Source organism: Hylobates moloch, unplaced genomic scaffold (assembly GCF_009828535.3).
Source record: "Hylobates moloch isolate HMO894 unplaced genomic scaffold, HMol_V3 SCAFFOLD_5, whole genome shotgun sequence".
In the NCBI taxonomy this organism is placed as follows: domain Eukaryota; kingdom Metazoa; phylum Chordata; class Mammalia; order Primates; family Hylobatidae; genus Hylobates; species Hylobates moloch.
Window position 1 is genome coordinate 140,546,453 of NW_026652280.1, and position 21,218 is coordinate 140,567,670.

General features: G+C 36.6%; 1 protein-coding gene across 1 annotated transcript in view; it reads left to right on the top strand.

Moving 5' to 3' along the window:
- Nucleotides 1-21,218, top strand: part of COL24A1 (collagen type XXIV alpha 1 chain) — a 404,873-nt gene that overhangs the window by 315,795 nt on the left and 67,860 nt on the right. The window contains exons 45-46 of the mRNA XM_058439743.1: nt 4,663-4,716; nt 5,858-5,965. Of these exons, the coding sequence (XP_058295726.1) occupies nt 4,663-4,716; nt 5,858-5,965 (162 nt within the window). The remainder of the gene's footprint in view (nt 1-4,662; nt 4,717-5,857; nt 5,966-21,218) is intronic.

Below are 21,218 nucleotides of genomic sequence, written 5' to 3' on the forward strand. Positions count from 1 at the left end.
TTTGTTGCTAAAACTGGATTTTACAAGGAAGTACACGGAGGGCCTAGAAGGTTCAAGAACCTGACTAAAGTTCGACCAAGCAAAGAATCATTGTCATAGGATAAGAGAGGAAAAAGTAGTTTGACTATGTGACACAGGCTCATAATTGGTTTGAAAGTTGTTTTTTCATAAGGCAAATCAAATATTTATCAAGCAAACTAAAAATCTGTTGGCTTACTGAATTTAGTCTTCTCTTTCCATGTGGCCAGATAGACATTGCCTCAACCTTAAATAGCAAGCAACTTTGTCATTTGCACCTTCAATTCATTGCTGCCCTGTTTTTCAGGCATTCTGACTTCACATGCTATTGATTTCAAATTAAATTCTTAAGAAAATGCACTACACTGTTAATAATAAATTAGATGAGAATGGCTAAAAAGTAATGAATTTGAGATTGTGTTTCTCCTGATTTGTTAAGCAGCCTTCACCCATACTTGTGTTTTCCACTTATGGGAGTAAGTAATAAAATGGAGTTGAATCAGATATGTTAAATAGGCATTCACTTACCTAGAACCCATTTTGTATAGTCTTGGCATCTATTCAGTAACTTTCTGTTAGGTTCCCCAATAAATAATATTAATAAATAAAAATATCATATCGAAGATAAGCCTAAACAAGAAAAAAAGCAGAGAAAGAAGATAGTTAAGTCATTCACTTAGAATTTTTAATACTCAAATTGGAAAAAGTCATAGAAAACATTGGGAACCTAGAATACTGCTACTGCTGTCATGCTACTTCCTTATATTTGCAATAAGTGCCTAAGAATGCAAGTTCTGTCCAACATTTGATCCGAAAATGTCTACTTTTTTACAATTAATATTTTCATATTTACAGGCTTTCTTTTTCCATCTTGAGAGATCTCAGGAGTAAGACATTTTCTGATGCTTATTAGTATATGTTAAGATTAGGCTAATGAATATCAAATACTCTTACTAGTCAACTGCCTCTCTAGCCTACATGGTCAACAATCCCTGCGTGTTGGAGCTGAAAGGTGCTAAGAAGCCATAGTTTAAATTCTGTATAATCCAGGCAAGCTAATTCTTCCCTGCTTTGGGTAATGCTGGCATACAACCCAAGGGCACATTAAAAAGCCTCTTAGAATTTAAAATAGTATTAATTGCTACAAGAATAATGACTGACTGTGTATTATTCACTAGGGATATCTTCAGTGGCCAGATGGGTCCTGTCCAATTGCTGTCATCTTGTTTTTGCAAAGCTTTAAATTTATTTTTTAGATTTGGAAATGGCCATTTAAAATTATCTGGATATCCCTCTCAATTTTCAGATAAAGAAATTAAAATCCCAGAGAGATTATGAGTTACCTAAAATCACAGAACTAATTAGCAACAGAAGCAACACTAGAAACTTTATCTCCTAGCTCCTGTTATTATGAAGAAGCCTATTACTTGTAATCTTTTAAAAATTAAGTAAAATATGATTAATTTAACCTAACCAACCAATTCGTTCATTGGGCATAAGACTGTGGACAGCTATAAAGAAAAATTTAGAGCAAGTCAAAACCAATTGCAGAACCAACATTTTTTAAAAGACTTTTGTAATGCAAATGTGAGTGAACTGTCCTATAATGACTCTCAAAGACCAAGACTCAAGCCAAAATCTTTGTTCTCCCAAAACAAAATTCCAGATTTCAATGAATTGAAATTTCTTGGTTAAAAAAGAAAGAATAATTTTTGCTTAACTCTCTAAGTCTATTTTTGCTTTATAAAGCTGCCTTCTTAAAGAGTGTTAGAACTAGCAAAATATCTAGATAATTGTCCTTCAGCCTCATTTAAACAAACAAACAAAAAACAAGGGTTTGTATTAACGTTGCATATTAAAAAATATTTCCCTTATCAAAAGAATTAGACTGCTTTCTCTAGTAGTCTGTGAACCAGCACAGTCCCAATAAACAGAAGCCTTTTTAAATGGATCTGATTTCAAATGGGCCACTATACATATTTTTCAGTGCTGGCCAAGCAAAAAGAAAGCACAATTTTATATGTACTATAAATCTAATCCATTGACTGCCTTTAACTCCATTCACTCAAATATCCTACATTTGATTTAGAGTTCTCCCCACTCACTCTCTTCTCAAATGGTAGGGAAGGCAGGTGGAAAATAAGTTTAGTCTTCAGTCATCATCTGTTCATACTAGTGTCCCCTGAAATGCACATCATCCCTTTTGGCCCACAGTTGCTATTGTCTCACCATATTGGCATCTACCTTGGCCCTCCTGCCAGAAGTACTTTGACCTATGCTGGCATGTGCAGCTATTTGGTCATCTCAGGTACAAGACCTCCTCAGGCCTCCCACGGCCATCTTCTTCTGTTCTTGGCCACATATAAATAACATTCTCTGCTCCCCACACCATACAGGGTACTTGGAGGACTCAGAAAGACATTCTTAATCCCACTGTCCTAGATATCTCATGCAGAGATTTTTACTCTATATACTTTATGTGGACTTCTCAATGAGGACTTTAGTCTCCCTAGGCATCATCTTTGTGCCCAGATCCCCAAACTTATTTGGGAGCATTAGTGTTTCTATCCACCCTAAGAAAGACTCAAGGACAGGCCAGGCATGGTGGCTCATGCCTGTAATTCCAGCACTTTGGGAGGCTGGGGCGGGCAGATCACCTGAGGTCAGGAGTTCAAGATCAGCCTGGCCAACATGGTGAAACTCCATCTCTACTAAAAATACAAAGATTAGCCAGGTGTGGTGGTGCATGCCTGTGATCCCAGCTACTTGGGAGACTGAGGCAGGAACATCACTTGAACCTGGCAGGTGGAGGTTGCCGTGAGCCGAGATCATGACACTGTACTCCAACCTGGGTGACAGAGTGAGACTCTGTCTCAAAAAAAAAAAAAAAAAAAGGAAAAGAGAAAGACTCAAGGGTAGGATGAGGGGCAAGGGGCTCTTTTCAGAGATTGCTGTCAGTGTCTAACAGTCCTGCTTCTCTTTTTCTTCTTCTTTTCCCTTTCCCCAACTTGAGGATCTTTATCCCCTTTCATGGGAAAAACTCTTTGTTACATTATTATTATTTTAAATCTGTTCTTTATAGCATAAATTTTATGACTTAACAAACCTTGATTTTTAACTCAAAGATAGACTTTTAATATTTAAGAGTCAGGCTTTTGTGTTTAAAAAACATGATTTTGAAACTGAAAACATATTTTTTTCAAACTGTTACCCCCACCATGAGTTTCGTTGGACTATTTTGAAATTCAAAAGCCAAGGAAAAGTCTATTTTGAAAAATCGAAAGTATAGAACAGATATATCTCGTTGCATAAAAAGAAATATTGTAAAGGAAAAAACGCACTGATTAACATAATTGCATATTATGATTCATATGCTATTTAATAAGTATTATTCAAGATAACTGAAATCACAACTTTTTTCCACTATTTAAAATAGTCTTTGTTTATTTTGCTTTTTTATTGTGTTAGGAAAAACATATTTTACTTATAGGGATCATATGCTCTATAAATGTGTATACTTTAATTAAACCCAGGTCACCAACTATCCCATTTTCTGGTTTCCTCATCTTTAGAAACATTTTGCATTAGTGACTTCTAAGACAAGTACAATAGTTTTCAAAGTTGGAAGTACAACCCGTGATCCTTATATCTCTCCATTATCAAATCCTGCAAAAGTTGGATTTTTATCTCTTAGAGAAGACACTCTTTTTCTCTGTGACAACATATACTATTTCTTCATAAAATGTTTAAGCTTGTTTCAAAAAAAGTAACATCTTTTGAAGTTGTTTCTTTGTTGTTATTGTTAAACTGAATCTTTAGCACAATTTGTCTTCAAAATTGAATGATTTAACATCCCATTTTAGTGGGATTATCCTGTTTGTGAGAACTTCTGATGATTTCTGAGAAATGTGTCTGGTAATGACAACATGATTCCTTTTCTTATTTGTGAACCAAGTCACTCTTTTCCACATTTTCTTCTTTAAATACTTTTAGAATGTCATCAGAACAATGGCATGATTTGCAAGAACAAAGTTCCTAACTATCCTGGCAGACCCATTACTGCTGAATCAATTATGATTTAAAACATCTCACACATGGAAAAACAAACAGTTCCGTGGGAAATAAATATCTTTTCATTGAATCACAAGTATGCTCTTCTCTGTTCTTCCAGAGAAGCACATTTTAGGCTATCAGTTCATGTTCCTCTTACCACACTGTAAGTGCCTTGCAAGGAGGAACTTTGCCTTTGTCTTCCAAGCACATAACAGAGTCCCTGATACATGATACTCAATAAATGTTTACTGAATTAAGTAAATATGTAGCATTTTCAAAAGGAGATCAAGGCCCTTCCTGAAAGTAGGGACATTTATTAAATAATCTATTCAGGTCCCTTTTAGAAGTACAATTTAAATTCTTAAGTCATATAATTGAGAGCTACAAGGAAATTACTAGATGATCTTGTCAAAGTTTCTCATTTTCAGATGAAGAAGCTGACTCCCAGGAAAATTAAATGGCAATACCAATGATATAGAACTAGTTCGTGCTAGTTCTTGCTGCAGCATCCAGGTCTCAGTGTTCTTTTCTGTGGCTTCAGTTTAAGTAAGTTTATTACAGTCAATTGACAACTGTGCTTTCCATCTTTAGGGTAATAAGGGGAAAAAAGGAGCTCCTGGTCCTTCTGGGAAACCTGGGATTCCTGTAAGTAACAGGCCTCTTTCATCTTTCTTGCTTTTCTAAATGGAACTGGCAACTTTAGCAAGCAGAAAAGTTTGGGGCCAATTGTGTCATCATGTTGGATAAATCAGATTGTCTTTAAAAAAAGTTAAACACATGCTGGAGCACAGAGGGAACAAAATATGACCATTAACTCAAAACCAAACTTGCTGTTTAAATATAAGTCCCTGCAGTTCAAGGATGCTATTTTCCTGGTTATGAAGCCCTCCCGGTGGACTCATGCTTCTGACGGTGAACCACTGAAAAACAGAGAACTTAGAATCGTAACAAAATGAATGGTGACAAAGGCCAGAGATCTTCAAGCATAATTAAAATGACATGAGCTAGATTTTAGAGGACTCAGTCTCTCATTCTCTAGACAAATAAAAAGTCTTAGGGAAAAAAAATTTAATCTTTTCATCACAAAGATTAACTTTTACCTCACCATCAGTTTCCTCTCCTGGCTAGGCAGATAAGTGTTGACGGGCTCTTTAGCAAAGATTTCTACTGGTTTCCCCTAGCCAAGGATTAGATTCCTGCTTTGGGTGACCTGTATTGGCTTGAAACAAAATAGAGAAAATGAATGTAAATTATAAGCACATTCAGATCAGATATCCTTGCATATGAAATTCAGTTGCCCAAGTGTAGAAACAAAATGTTCAGACCTTACTTCAGTCATATAATTATCTGATTCAAAGTGGCAGCTAAATAGCCATAATTTATTTCTTGGGAAAATAACACAATACAAGGTTTGGCAGATGAGAAATGATAGCCTCTATCCTAAGCTGACAAGTGCATATAAGCTGATCTTTTCTCCACAATTATATAAAATATTGGTTGACACAATAAGAAATACCAGAGAATTACACTAAGGCCCAAAAAGTTACACAGTAAGTTGCTGATTAGCTTGGCATTTTTGTTTGGGGAAGTTTTACAGGCTTTTAAACTTTTAAAGTTATCTGTTGAGTCCAAATAGTAAATCATTAAGGAATCCAGGAAATAGGAAAATTTGTCCTAGAACAGAATATAAAAATGTAAACTTACCCAGCTCAATAAATAAAAAAGTATTTGTCATCTTAACATCTTTTCAGCATCTCTACAATCCAAATAATTTTTAATTATCAAGGGACTTCAAGGCCTACTTGGGCCAAAAGGCATACAAGGATACCATGGAGCAGATGGCATTTCAGGGAACCCTGGAAAAATCGGGCCACCAGGAAAACAGGGACTTCCTGTGAGTAGTATGGATATCTCTTTGCTCATTATTTCTTATGCATGTGGCTCCTTGCTAGACCATAGATATTTTGGCTCTCTATTTTAGCTTTGGCATTGGCTCAGATTAAGCCAATTCATTTCTCTAATAGCTATTATGCAGTTGTATTTAGGATTTCCAGGAACTGTCAATAGGTACATTCTCTTCAGTATTTTATATCTAATAACTCATAGTATTAATAATTCAAGCCATTTTAAAAATGTAAAAGCTATTAAAGAAGAACTATAAAGAAGCAAAAACTTAAGGACTACACAACCTGGCTGTACTTTGAGTTCATCAAATGTTTTAAGCCACCTTTGGAACATTTAGGTCTTGGCAGTAACTCGAGGTAGGTTCTGTGAAAAATCATCTTCCCTTTACTTTTATAGCCTCAGTATTTTATAAGAATTGTGTGAATATTTTCTCTGTATTCATCTAATTCATTCATTGCAATCGGTCCATCAGCTGTCTCTCTTCCGATGTATAATTCTTCATGCTATATATTAACTACATTTTAATTACCAGAAGAACTTTTGGTAGAATAGCAAATCCATGTCTATAATATGTGTCTGCCCTTGTGAGGACAATCACAGATAGCTCAAACTGATCCCCTGAGGAGTATTACTGTGTTGGTAGCTCAGTGTTGGCCTCTACTTTTGGCAGGTTTAGCAGTCACCGGGGGTGGTAGCCAAATCAGCCTTGGTGAAGAAAAGTCCACGTTGTTGGATTTGTGCCAGTGCGCCCGTTGAGCAACCACCATTATTATTATGGGAAAAAAGTAATGCAATAGTGTAGATATCCTCTTATTTTTATGCAGATTTCTATCTTACTTATTTGATTAGAAATTTAAAAATCACGTTTTTGTCTTTGCTTAACCATTTTCCTGCTTTCCTTCCCTAATGTCATCTTAATTGAGACATTTTTACCTCAGGTTGTTTTTACTTTAAACATTAGAAGAATTAACCACACACTTTTAAGAATACAGTAAAACTTACCTTTTTAAATTTCTGCTATTTGGATATGGTTATCTATTGATTTGTTGTTCTTTTCTTAGGTAATAAGTCAATTCTAATGTTTATTCAAATTTAGTATGGTGCTATACCTAAACTTAAATACAAATTAATATTCTTTTTCACTACAATGAGTTATCTCATTTGTTTAAAAAAATGAATTGATAACTTAACCAATATAATTATGTCACTAATAAATATCTAGTCAGATTCTCTGAAAATATGAAGACTGTTAAGAAGTCTTAACATGGTTTCTATTTGTTTTGGAAGAAACATATCAGAGCCTCACGGCATCAGGTTACAGCCTACAAAACTTTAACAGCGAGGCTGAAGTTTTTAATTAAAATAAATATTGTATAGACTTTTGCTGGTAGTATCAATCTGGTTAAAAGAGACTCATTTGAGATCCCAGTCTTAAAGGGAGCTCATGCACTGGGCCTCCATCTTCATGCTAATCTCCGGACTCACCATGTGATAGTCTTATAATGAGATTGTGAAATTTTAAAAATACAACAGTAAAACCCTTTGAATTGGTTTGAGAGTCTGTATTTTTGTGGATTAAGTTTTACTGGGAAATATTGTGGTGAATCTTTTCCTGTTGCTTTGAATAAGATTTTTGAGAATTCAAACAAGGAAAACCACATGTGAAAATAAGTCATATTTGTTGCTGCTATACACAAGTATAATCATGGAGGTGGGGTGGATGGGCCCAATAGTTTATAAGGCTAAATAATGAATTGTAAAAGTACTAGTAGTAGCAAATGAATTTATTTAATAATATATTAGTAGTAATTAACTTATTAATAAGACCAGGAAGTCATTTGTTCTCAGGCTAAAATACTACGAATCTAGATATTAGTTCCCTATGTGGATAATAGAAACCAGCATCCTATATATGAGTTTAAGAAAAATTTCAGATGTTCAGCTTATGAGATACTCATCAGGACATTAGTGACATATCAAAGTCATTAATTACTTTTTACTCAGGTCATTTACTGGTTCATTATGACAAACAACTTCTTTCTAGCAATATGTAATACCTAGCGATCCCTCAGGAAGCACAGAAAATTTCAAGGAGTGAAAACATTGATATGGATTATAAAATTATGGACCATTTTCTCTTGAGATCAGATATTATGGAAATCTGAATTGCCTGCTTACACATTTTGCCTGTGCTTTCTGGACCTGCTAGGGCCCAGTTTCAATATATGCCATTTTTATTTAGGAAAATTGCAATGTGGCACTGATTATCTGTTGCTTGTTTCTAGCAAGAAAATAGACATTTTCTAACAACTCTACATTTTTCTTCAATATCGAGGTAATATTTAAAGGATAGTAATTTAATGGCTAAGAGAAAGCCAATACAAAAAATACTGAGTTAACACAAATAAAATGTCGATTCCATTCAACACCACTCTAAACCTTATTCCTAGAATCTGTCATGCTAGTTTTATTTGCTGTGTGGGCAAAGGCTCATGCCTGAAATCGAAACACTGGCTCTATCTAGAATACACAAGAATGAAGGGGTCTTAAGGCCAGATGATGAGGCCATTTGCATTCTGTAACCCAATTAGGACTTTGGGATATCAGCCAAGTCTGACTGGTTTTAAACAAAAATCTTTTCTGGCTAACCTAAGCAGAAAACAAATTATAAGATAGAGACTGGGTTGCTTACAGAATCAGCTAAAAAGCTCGAAATCCAGGGTCAGAAAACAGTCTGAAATTAAGGATTTCTTGCAACAGAACACCCCAAGCGAAGAGTAGTCTAGTTAGGATGCCACCAATGACATTGGCACCAGTCAACATGGCCACCGTTGGACTCTCAGTGCCAATGCTACTGCACTATGAATAATTTCTAAACTGTCATGCATCTTCATGCCACTTTTTCAAGATTCAAAGACCTGAATGAGATTGTCTAGTAATTTGACCTAAGTCACCTGCCAGAGTCCTGGATGCCAAAGGAGGCAAAAAAAACATCTTTCAGCCTTGGCTTCTTTTTTTTTTTTTTCTTTAAGGTTTTCCACTCCCTCTGTCTTTTACCTTAGGTACACAGTTGTTGGGATAATCATATTAATGAATTTATGGCATATTATCATCCTTCAGTTTTTCCATAGACCTTCTCTTAGGCTGACTTATTTTTATCCCCACTCTCATTCCCCTCCCCCTAAAGTAGCCACTATTTTATATGTTTTAATGTGTATTCTTATCTGTATGCTCTTCCAAAAATATACTACAGGTTTTTATGCATATCTTTAATTATGGAAATGATATTAGACCATGCATCTTTTTTTTTCACTTAGCACTGGGATTTAAAGATACATTCATATTGCTGTAGGTATATCAGCTCTCTCTCTTCTGATATATAATTCGTGCTGTGTATCAACTACATTTTTAACTACAAGAAGAACTTTTGGTAGAATAGCAGATCTATGTCTAGAATAGGTATCTACCCCTTTGAGAACAATTGCAGCTATTATAGCTCCAACTCATCTCCCAGGGAGCATTGCCTTGTTGGGAGCTCAGTGTTGGCCTCTACTTTTGGCAGGTTTGGCAGTGACCAGGGGTGGTAGCCAGATCAACCTTGGTGAAGAGAAGTCCATATTGTTGGATTTGTGTTAGTGGGCCCATTGAGCAACCCCTATGATTAGTATGGAAAAATGTTGACTGATATCCACTAAAGGTCCATCTTGTTTACATGATTATTGAGAGCCTACTCTATAGAGGATGCTGTCTGTTAAGTATCTACATGGAATATAATTAACTCTATATTGATTCCATTTTGAGAAGTTCATCTAAGTTTATCTTCCTCGGACCTTCTCATCATTAGCCTTTCAAACCTGTAATTTCCGAGTGCCTGACCAGCTGGCCAAACTCTTAGCCAGTGCTCTCTGAATTACTGTAGATCCGTATCTCAAGCCATCTCTCCTTCTAACTGTATGTATTGCCTCAAGTTCTACCTACTGGAAAGAGTTCGCTTTACTAACATCTTTCAAGCTCTAATGCAGCCTGAAGCTGTACACTTCTGGCTAATGTTGACAATCAATGCAGATCTATCCAAAAATCAGGCCTGAGGTTTTTCCTCCTCCATTAACTGGTAAAGGGAATTCTCGAGGAAAGCTGAAGGAACAATGTCAAATCAATGGGAACAGGTGTCATGGAAATCTGAATTGCTTGCTTACACGTTTTGTCTGTGCTTTCTAGACCTGCTGAGACCCAGTTTCAATACATGCCATTTTGATTCAAGAATAGAGTGCTGCAGTATACATTCAATTTTACGGTTCAGTGAATTCGATTATTACCCAGTTCATAATGGGCAAAACAGAGAACAGAAAGCATAGCCATTTGACATTTCAGGTTCAGTCATTCAGTTTCAATCAGAGCAAGCTCATAGCTGTATTCCAAATGGTAAATTGCATTTGACAGAGAGGGCATGGCCTGTCTCCAAAATCTTACAGATATAAGCAGGGTTTCTCTTATGGGAGATTACCAAAGGGTTCATGTGGCATCTCTACCAGCTACAGAGCCTTCTGATATAATTAGAGTTTCTCAGTCATGAGGTCCAATTATTAATAACATTGTAACTTACATCCTGAATCTGCTGCAGAGCCTTTTCTTACTTCAGGGTCCACTCAAAACTGGCAACCTGGCAAAATACTTGAACAGACATTTCTCCAAAGAAGATTTACAAATGACCAGTAATCCCATGGAAGGATGTATAACATCACTACCGTTAGGGAAATGCAAATCAAAAACAAAATGAGATATCACGTCACACATGTTAGGATGCTATTATAAAACAAACATAAACAAACAAACAAAAACAGAAAATAACAAGTGTTAGCAAGATGGTGGAGAATTTAGAACACGAGCACATTGCTGTTGGGAAGGTAAATGACACAATACTGTAAAAACCAGTATGGTAGTTCCTCAGAAAATTAAACATTGAATTGCCATATAATCCAGCAAGTCCACTTCTGGGTATATATGCAAAAGAACTGATAGCAGGAATGTAAAAGATTTTTTTAAATAAATTTTATTGTATAAATTTAAGATCTACAATAAGAAGTTATGGGATACATATAGATAGTAAAAAGATTACTAGAGTGAAGCAAATTAATGCATTCATCATTAAAGGTATTTTTACACCAATGTTCATAGCAACATTATGCATAATAGTTAGTAGAAACAACCCAAATGTCTATCAGTGATTGAATGAATAAACAAAATGTGACATTGGAATATTTTTTGAATATATTGGAATAATTGACAATGGAATATTTTTCAGCCTTAAAAAGGAATGAAAGTCTGACACACTATAACCTGGATGAGACTTGAAGGACATTACGTTAAATGTAACAAACCAGACACAAAAGGATGAATATTGTGATCTCACTTATATGAAAGACCTATGATTCTGGCAAACCCCAAAACTGTGGCTCAGCCAGGGAGGGTTCTTGTCTTCCAGGAAGACAGGAAATAATTCAGGAGGGAGCTGACACAGTAAAGTGAAGGCAAAGAGTATTAGGGTGTTCTTGCACTGCTATAAAGAAATACCTGAGACTGAGTGATTTATAAAGAACAGAGGTTTAATTGGCTTACAGTTCTTCAAGCTTTACAGGAAGCATGGTGCTGGAATCTATTCAGCTTTTAAGGAGGCTAGAAGGTGAAGCGGGGACAGACACATCACACGGTGAAAGCAGTAACAAGCAAGAGAGAGAAAGAGTGAGAGTGGAGGGGGTGTTGCCATGTACATTTAAATAACCACATCTTGTAAGAACTCACTATCATAAAGACAGCACCAAGCCATGAGGGATTCACCCCCATGATCCAAACAACTCCCCCAGCCCCCACCTCCTGCATTGGGGATTACAATTCAACATGAGATTTGGGCAGGGACAAATATCCAAACTATGTCACAAAGCAAGTTTATCAGAGCAACAGAGTATAGGAAAATGGCTGCTCCATAGATAGAGCAGAGCTACCCCACAGGCAGAGTAGCCCTCATAGATTGCTGGCTAGCTATATTTATAGCTACTACTTAATTTTATGCTAAATAAGGGGCAGGTTATTTGTGAATTTTCTAGAAAAGGGATGGGGCATTCCAGGAACCAAGGAAGGGTTCCCCTCCCCTCTTAAACCATATAGGGTAACTTCCAACCATTGCCATGACATTTTTAAAATGTCGTGGTGCTGGTGGGAGTGTCTTTTAGCATGCTAATATATTATACTTAGTGTATAATGAGCAATGAGGGCAACTAGAGGTCACTTTTTTCACTATTTTGGTTTTAGCTGTATTTGGTCAGTTTCTTTACTGCACCCTATTTTAACCAGATCCTGTTTTGATCAGCAGGGTCATAGCCAGTGCTTGGAAAACAAGTGCTGCTGACCTCCTACCTCACCTAGAATAATCAAATTCAGAGAGACAGAAAGTAGAATGGGGCTGCCAGGGTTTGGTGGAAGGGGATAATGGAGAGTTATTGTTTAATGGGTATAGAGTTTCAGTTAAAGAAGATACAAATTCTGTAGATAAATGGTAGTGACAGCTGTACAATAATGTAAATGTAACTTAAAAAGGTTAAAATATTATATATATTTTATATATATAATATATTTTTATATATAATATATATAATATTTATATATAATATATTTTTATATATTATATATAATATATATTATATATATAATATATAAATAATAATATATATTTTATATATAATATATATAATATATTTATATATTTTATATATATGTTATATATATGAACAGCAACCTTACAGGTTACTAAGAAAATGGATTGGAGCAGAACACCCAGATCTGATATAAGTTGACTCCAAAGTCCACAGAGGCTCACCAGAACTGTGCCCCTTTTATTGTGATGGTCAGTCAGTGCAAAGTACAACAATTTATCTCTACTTCGGAGGAGGTATCCTGATGTGCCCCCAAACTATCATTCCTGGAACTTCACCCATGAAACTGCCTTTTCAAAATTATGACAGTCAGAGAAATCTGACATAATTGACTCCATCTTGCTTCTGACCTCCAAGTTGTCCTTGATCATTCCTGGGCAAAGGCCAAGCTAACTTTGGGAAGAATTTAGTTTATAGTTTAACTTGAAAGCAAGAATGACAATAGTCCCACCTTAAAATTAACCCCTTCCTTGCTCAGGGAATGAAAACTGCCTTGTAAGACTAATTAAAGCCCACAAGAATAGGATTATGGGAGAGACCTGAACTCTACTAACATGTAGGTTTAGTTTCTCTAATTCCTTGCTGCTCAGGAGTCATGTGGCCAGAGACTACAAGATAGGTATAGTTTCTATAAGCCCTACTGCTCAGGAGTTATATGGCCAGAGGTCACAAGATTTGCAACTTGCCCAGTTGCTTCTATAGATAACATCACTGTTGTAGAAAGTAAGATTGGGTTTTTTGAGATATCTTTCTGACTGACTCCACCAGACTCATGAATCATGACTCAACTTATCCTGTGACCCCATCCAGAGGGAGACTCAGCACACAAGGACAGTTTTCCACACCCCTATGATTTCGTCCCCAACCAATCAGCAGCGCTCATTCCCTAGCTGCCTGCTCACCAAATTGTCCATAAAAACCCTAGCCTTTAAGCCTTCAGGGAGACTGATTTGAATGATAACTCCAGTTCTCCCATGTGGGCCAGCCTTGCGTCAATTAAACTCTACTGCAATGCTGCAGTCTTAGTGAATTTATTTTTGTCTGTGCAACAGGCAGGGAGAATCCATCTGGTGATTACACCCATTTATCAAGCCCCTGAAATTTTAAATTCTATCCTCTGGTACACCTTTAGGGTGCTTGTTCTTTTCTACTCTCCAAGTCCAATTTAATGGACTTGAATGATATTTTGTGAGATATCCAGAATATAAAGATATCTGCTCAGTCTAGTCTGTTTTATGACAGAGAAGCAAATTGAGTTGACGTAGCATTGAGGTAAGACAGGGAAGGGATACTGCTTTTCCTGCCACATGAAGGCAAGAAAACTGCATCCAATTGTCTTTACTGATAAGAATGTGGATAGGAAATATTTTTGCTAGGTCAGTAGCTGCTGTTGCCAGTGGCTATATTGTTTAGTAAAGATACCATATCAGAACCTGCAGCTGTAATTGGCATCATCCCCCAACCCCTTAAGTTTGTAATACACTGCCAGTTTCTTCAGGTTTATTTGTTGTTTGCTCTAGCCAAACACGTGAGTAAAACGGATATGGAATGTAGTAGGAATCACTACCCCTGTATCTTTCAGGCCTTTATGGCAATAATATGTACAATTTTCCACAGGGCTGGAAGTAATATGTACAGTTTTTCACAAGGATGTGTTATTACATTAGATTTATATTGGTGAGGAGGGGACAGGAAGGGATAGTTGTAGGAACATTCATTTGTGTCTTCCCATCTTGCCATAGTAGTAACCTTTATGGTTAGGAAGTCTCACTATGCTCTGAGATTGGAGGGGAGAAAATAAAAACTGAGCTCACAGTCTTTACTGGGCCCACTTGGAAAAGAATTGGATCAAAACTCCATTTATCACTTGGCCCTCATAAGCTTCCACTCTGACCACAGTGTTTATTTCCAGGGATTATCATCAGGTTATAGCTAGTACCTTAACAGCTCTAGGAAGACTTGGAATTTGTCTTTTCCCAGTGTTCAGTCACCTAGTAAATGACCATAAGTCTCTCTCAAGAATACTCAGAGGAGTAGTCGTAGTATACACCTCTGACCACATTGCAGTGTTTTTTCTCAAAGAGAACCTACCTCCTTCTCAATCAAGGGATTCTGATCTAGGAACTGGCTTGAGTCTGAGAACTGAGTGAGACTACATGAATCCCAAGCACAGTGACTTAAGTAAGATTTATATCTATAAGACCTACAGTTTTTCCACCTGTATATTAATATATTCTAGTACACTATGATATATTCAATTCCTATGGCTCCTGTGTTCAATTAACCATCACCACAGATCTGTGCAAAACAGTCTGATTCCACTCCATCATTGTAGCTTATTGTGATAATTGCTCCTACCTTTTCTCTGATAGCAAAGCACTATGACCTGGATTCTGTCACTCAGGGATTCCAGTGTTCCCATTTATATCAGAGAACCTAATTCCAATGATGTTTCTTAACTCTGTAGTAAAGAATGTTCTTTGAGCCCTTCCGGGGGCTGTGGTTAGAGGGTAGCTGATTCGATTGCAATAATAGAGTCATCTCGACATTTTCATCTTCCTGGGCCTTTGAACCCCTTTCTATTGTGAGGGAAGTTGTAGCATTTCAACCTCATTGACTATAGGCCACAATTGAGTCCAGGTTTCAAATTGCCAATCTACTGGACTGTTAATGGTGTTCCCAGGCCCTTGAGTAGGGGCTACCTCCACAAGCCAGGAAGGTTGAGCAGGATTAGAGGTTCAGAGTTCTTAGTCTTGCCCATGTCTGTTCAAATGTCCCCATTTCTTGTCTTGGGGTTGTTCTCTTTCTCCACCAGTGCTTTTATCTTAGCATAGAATCTGGCTAGTTGAAGATGAAGATGTATTAATATGCAAGTTCTGCAAGCCTTACAGTGGGTTGGGTTCTCAGTCATATCTGCCTTGTGACTACAGGGGACTTCATTCCCGTTCATACCCCTTTGGTAAGGCACTGGCCAACAGCTAGAGTAAAGGAGCCTGCTGGGTCGTAGAGCAGGGTGGAGATTGGATCTCAAAAGGCAAACAGATAAAATCCAGCCAACTTGTTTAAAAGTTCTCATTTATGCATGAGTCAATATCAGCAGTCCATTCCAGTATTAGCAAACCACATATGGTGAACAAATCAGCCTGTTTTTGTATGGCCCATGAGCTAAAAATGGTTTTTACATTTTTTTAGTGGTAGAAAATAGAAATAAGAAGAATGTTTTGTGAAAAACATATGAAATTTGAATTTTGGTATTCATAAATTAATTTATTGGAACACAGCCACAGTAATTTATTTACATATGGCTGCTTTTGCACTACAACAGCAGAACTGAATAGTTCACAGAGACCATATGGCCTGCAAAGTCTAACAGAGTTACTGTCTGGCCCTTTTACAGAAAACATTGGCTGACCTCTGGTCTATTTGTATCATCATCATATTATTATTACTATGGCTCTGTAGTATGTTCTTATATGTAGTGAGCAAGTCCCCCTTATTTAAATTCTTTTCTTAAGGTTGATTAGCTAGTTACAGATTTTTATTCCTCCACATAATTTGAGATTCAGTTTGTTGAGTTTCTCTAAAATAAAACAAAAGCTTGAATTGTTATTAGATTTGTCTTGAATTTATAGATCTATTTGGAGAAAATTTGTATCTTATCATTTTAGTTATCTAATATAAAAGCAGGAAATACATATTTCTATCATTTTCTAATAGAATTTCTTCATAATAGTCATGGCAAAATTCATACAATGATTAGAATGTGTCCAGGTACCATATGTGTTTTAATGTATTAACAAATTTAATCCTTACAACCCCATGAGGTAGGCATAATTATATTTCTTATTTTGTAGATGCAGAAATTGAGGCACTGAGAAATTAAGTAATTTCTACAGTCACATAACTACAAAGGCAGTCTAAAACTCCATATTTTTTGTCTTTATAAATCTGCAATGTTGCCACTCAGTAAAGCCTTTGTATATTCTTATTTTTATTCTATTTTCTAGGTAGTTATTACTGATTTAAATAAGCACTACTGATTTGTATCAGTTATAGTCTAATATGGCTGAATTTTTTATTTTGAATAATTTGCTGTTGTGATTCTATTGGGCTTTTAGGTAGATAATATCATCTTCAAATAATGGCAGATTTATTTCCTTCCTTACATTATCTCCTTCCTTAGATTCATTTATTTATTTATTTATTTTTTTTTTTGAGACGGAGTCTCGCTCTGTCACCCAGGCTGGAGTGCAGTGGCGCAACCTCGGCTCACTGCAAGCTCCACCTCCCGGGTTCACGCCATTCTCCTGCCTCAGCCTCTCCGAGTAGCTGGGACTACAGGCGCCCGCCACCACGCCCGGCTAATTTTTTTGTATTTTTAGTAGAGACGGGGTTTCACTGTGGTCTCGATCTCCTGACCTCGTGATCCGCCCGCCTCGGCCTCCCAAAGTGCTGGGATTACAAGCGTGAGCCACCGCGCCCGGCCAGATTCATTTATTTTTCTTTCCATGTATTTCTTTCTTTCCATTTCACTTTCCATGCAAGTGACCTTGAATATTATTTTAAACAATAGCAGAAATCATGGAAATTCTTTTACTGCTCCAGATGTTACAGGGAATACATCTAAAATTTCTTCATTAAGAATATTTGCCACCCGGGTGCAGTGGCTCATGCATGTAATCCCCAGCTCTCTGGGAGACCAAGGCAGGAGGACCTCTTGAGGCCAGGAGTTCAACACCAACCTGGGCAATATAGCAAGACCCTGTCTCTACAAAAAATTTAAAAATTATCTGGGTGTTGCAGCATGTGCCTATAGCTACTTAAAAGACTGAAGAAGTAGGATTGCTTGAGCCGAGGAGTTAGAGGCTACAGTGAGGTATAGACTAGGTAAGAAAACAAGATCCTAAAAAAAAAAAAAGAGTATTTGCCATCTGAAATCTGTATTTCCTTTGTCCTGTTGATATGGTTTGGCTCTGTGTTCCCACCCAAATCTCATCTTGTAGCTTCCGTAATTCTCACATGTTGTGGGAGGGACCTGGTGGGAGATAACTGAATTATGGGAGTGGGTCTTTCCCATGCTGTTCTCATGATAGTGAATGGGTCTCATGAGATCTGATGGCTTTAAAAATGGGAGCTGCCCTGCACAAGCTCTCTTTTTGCCTACTGCCATCCATGCAAGATGTGATTTGCTCCTCCTTGCCTTCCACCGTGATTGTGAGGCCTCCCCAGCCATGTGGAACTGTAATAAACCTCCTTCTTTTGTAAGTTGCCCAGTCTCGGGTGTGTCTTTATCAGCAGCGTGAAAACGGACTAATGCACCTGTGTTATCCTTTTGGGGTTTATTTCTTCTTCTTTCCTAATTTCCATTGGATGACTAAAGTTTCTTCTACTGGCTTAAAAATTACTTCTTTTGTTGTTCCTCTTGTGCAGTCATGCTGAACGTAATAACCAAGTGTGTATTTATTTAAATCTATTGATTTGTTTAACATATCATTACCTGTATCTTCTCTCTAATAAAACACTTTCACATATTCTCATATCCCTTTGTTTTTATAGACCACTCCTCTCCTTCAACATTTTTGTATTTTGCCTCAATTTTTTACTTTTAGTCTTTATTCATTTACTTTCTCCTTTTATTTCTGTTATTTCTAGACTCCTTTTTAAATAGTAAACTTAATTAAGCTATTTGATAACCATTACTTTCAATATTCTTTGCAGAATCTCCTGAATTTGTTTCTATTATTATTTCAATGCTTTCTCCAAAATTATTTTTAATGTAGGTCTTTGTGAAGCAAACTTTCTAATGTCTTATATGCCCACAGATATCTGTATTACCCCCTCATATTTATATGACATATTCAATATTGCACTGGAAATTCTAGTCAATTCAATGAGGTTATAGCCAATTCAATGAGGTTCTAGCCAGTGTAATAACAAGAAATAAAAGATGTCTAGATTGGAATAGAAGAAGTAAAACTATCTTTATTTGCAGAAATCACGATTGTCTAGGAGAATATCCAAAATCAACAGAAAACTGAGTTTAGCAAAGTTGCAAGATATAAGATTAATATACAAAATTAATTGTATTTCTATGTACTAGCAGTTAACAATCAGAAATGGAAAATTTTAAAACAGTGTTATTTACAGTAGTATCAGAATGTGAAATATTAGGGATAATTCCCACCAAAAAAAAAGTGCAAACCTATATACTGAAAACTATAAAACGTTGCTGAGGGAAATTACAGAAGTCCTAAATAAATGGTGTATATAGTATGTCTCTGGATCATAAGACTCTATATTGTTTTTGTTTTTGTTTTGTTTTGTTTTGTTTGTTTGTGTTTTTTTTTTTTTTTTTTTTTGAGATGGAGTCTTGCTCTGTCACCTAGGCTAGAGTGCAGTGTTGTGATCTCAGCTCACTGCAACCTCCACCTCCCAAGTTCAAGCGAGTCTCCTGCCTCAGCCTACTGAGTAGCTGGAATTACAGGTGTGTGCCACCGTGTCTGGCTAAAATTTTTAGTAGAGACGGGGTTTCACAATGTTGGCCAGGCTGGTGTCAAACTCCTGACAACGTGATCCATCCACCTCAGCCTCCCAAAGTGCTGGGATTACAGGCATGAGCCACTGCACCCGGCCTCTATATTGTTAAGATGTCAATTATCTTATATATTGGTAGTATCTAAAAATGTTAAACATATTTCTAACATATAACCCAGCCATTCTATTCCTAGCCAAGAGAAATGAAAGCATATATCCACACAAAAACTTGCACATGAATGGCCATAGCAGCTTTCTTTGTAATAGCCCAAAACTAGGAATGAACCGAATGTCCATCAAAAAGTGAATGGCTAAATAAATTCTAGTACATGTGTACAATGAAATATTAGTCTCAGTAAAAAAGAATTATATACATGCTTCAACATGAATGAATCTCAAAGTATCTCAAAGTGGGGAAAAAACAGACAAAAAAGGATACATGCTGTTTGGTTCCACTTGTATAAAATTGTAGAGATTTCAAAATAATCTGTAAGGATAAAAAGCTAATCAGGGGTTTTCAGGAGATAGGAGTGCATGTGGGGAGGTGTGGAAAGGAGGGTTTACAAAGGAATAGGAAAAACTTCTAGGGGTAGTGGATCTGTTATCTTGATAGTGGTGATGGTTTAATAGGTGTATTTATTATACCAGTTTATCAAATTATATACTTTGAAATTTACTTCATGTCAATTATACTCAGTGAAATAGATATATAGAGATAAATATCTTATCTACATATATAAATTCATATGTTATATGAATGGGGAGGAGGAGAGAGATGACACCAAAAGATAACTGGAGTTCGTAAATTGGGAATAATAATAATTGTAGGTGGAGAAAGCAGGGAAGAAACATTCTAGGCAGAGACAACAGCATATACAATGTTAGGAAGAACAGAATGTGCTTAAAGAATCAAAAAAAGAGCAGTATAGCTAAAGTTTGGTGAGCAAAGTGTAGAGTGATATGGTTTGATGCTGTTGAGGTATACGATGACCACATCATGGAGGCTATTGAAGGATATATTAAGGTAATTGAGCATTATCTAAAGAGAGTAGACCTCGTTGAGGTTTAAGCTCAGGAGAGACATTATCCAAATTTACATTTTTAATGGATTCCCTCTGGCTTCAGTATAGTAAATGGATTGGAAGGGTACAAGACAAGACGCAGAAGACTAATAAGACTACTTTTGCAGTACTCCAGGCTACAGGTGTTCATGGTTTGAGCTAGACTGGTGAAGTGTAAATGGAAAGAAGTGGATGGATTTAGGTACTATTTAGGAGGTGGCTTTAGTAGGACTTGATATTTGATTGGGAGACATGAGGGAGAGAGAGAGATAGCAAGGGTAACTTCCAAATTTCTAACTTGCACAAGTTTTCAACTTAATACCTGGTGATGTTTGCCCGTCACTGAAAAAGCAAATACCATAGGAGGCCTAAATTTTATGGGCAAGATTATGACATTCAAGTGGAGATATTAAGTTAGCAATTAAATATCCTCAGCTGGAGTTGAGAGAGGAGGTCAAATATGAATTTCAGAGTCATCAGCATATACACGTTTTAGTCAGAGTCCTGTTAGGAAGCAGATGGAATGCTCAATTGGAATTTTGAGGAAGCTACCTACAGAAATGTAGAAAGGGTTAAAAAAGTCAACAAAGAGTGCTGACTTTGAAAACCAGAGATTGTCAACAGTAGGAAGCCATTACTGTCCTTAGATCTGAAATGGTAAAGGGAAGAAATGATGTTACTAGAATCAAAATGAGATCAGGAACTGCTGGAAAGAGGCATCTGACAGGAGCTATAGTTGAGAATAACCCAACCACTTACAGAATGCCAAAGACGGAAGGAAATGGGAGAAATAAATATATTACCTTTCTCTCCTCTCACTTTTCAATATCCTCGTGGTGCATCACATTGGCCAACCCCAACTGGAAGCCAGAGGTCAAGAGAACCCCAGCAATGCAGTGCATTGAAAGTCAGATTCCCAGGACAAGTTGCAAGATAGAGA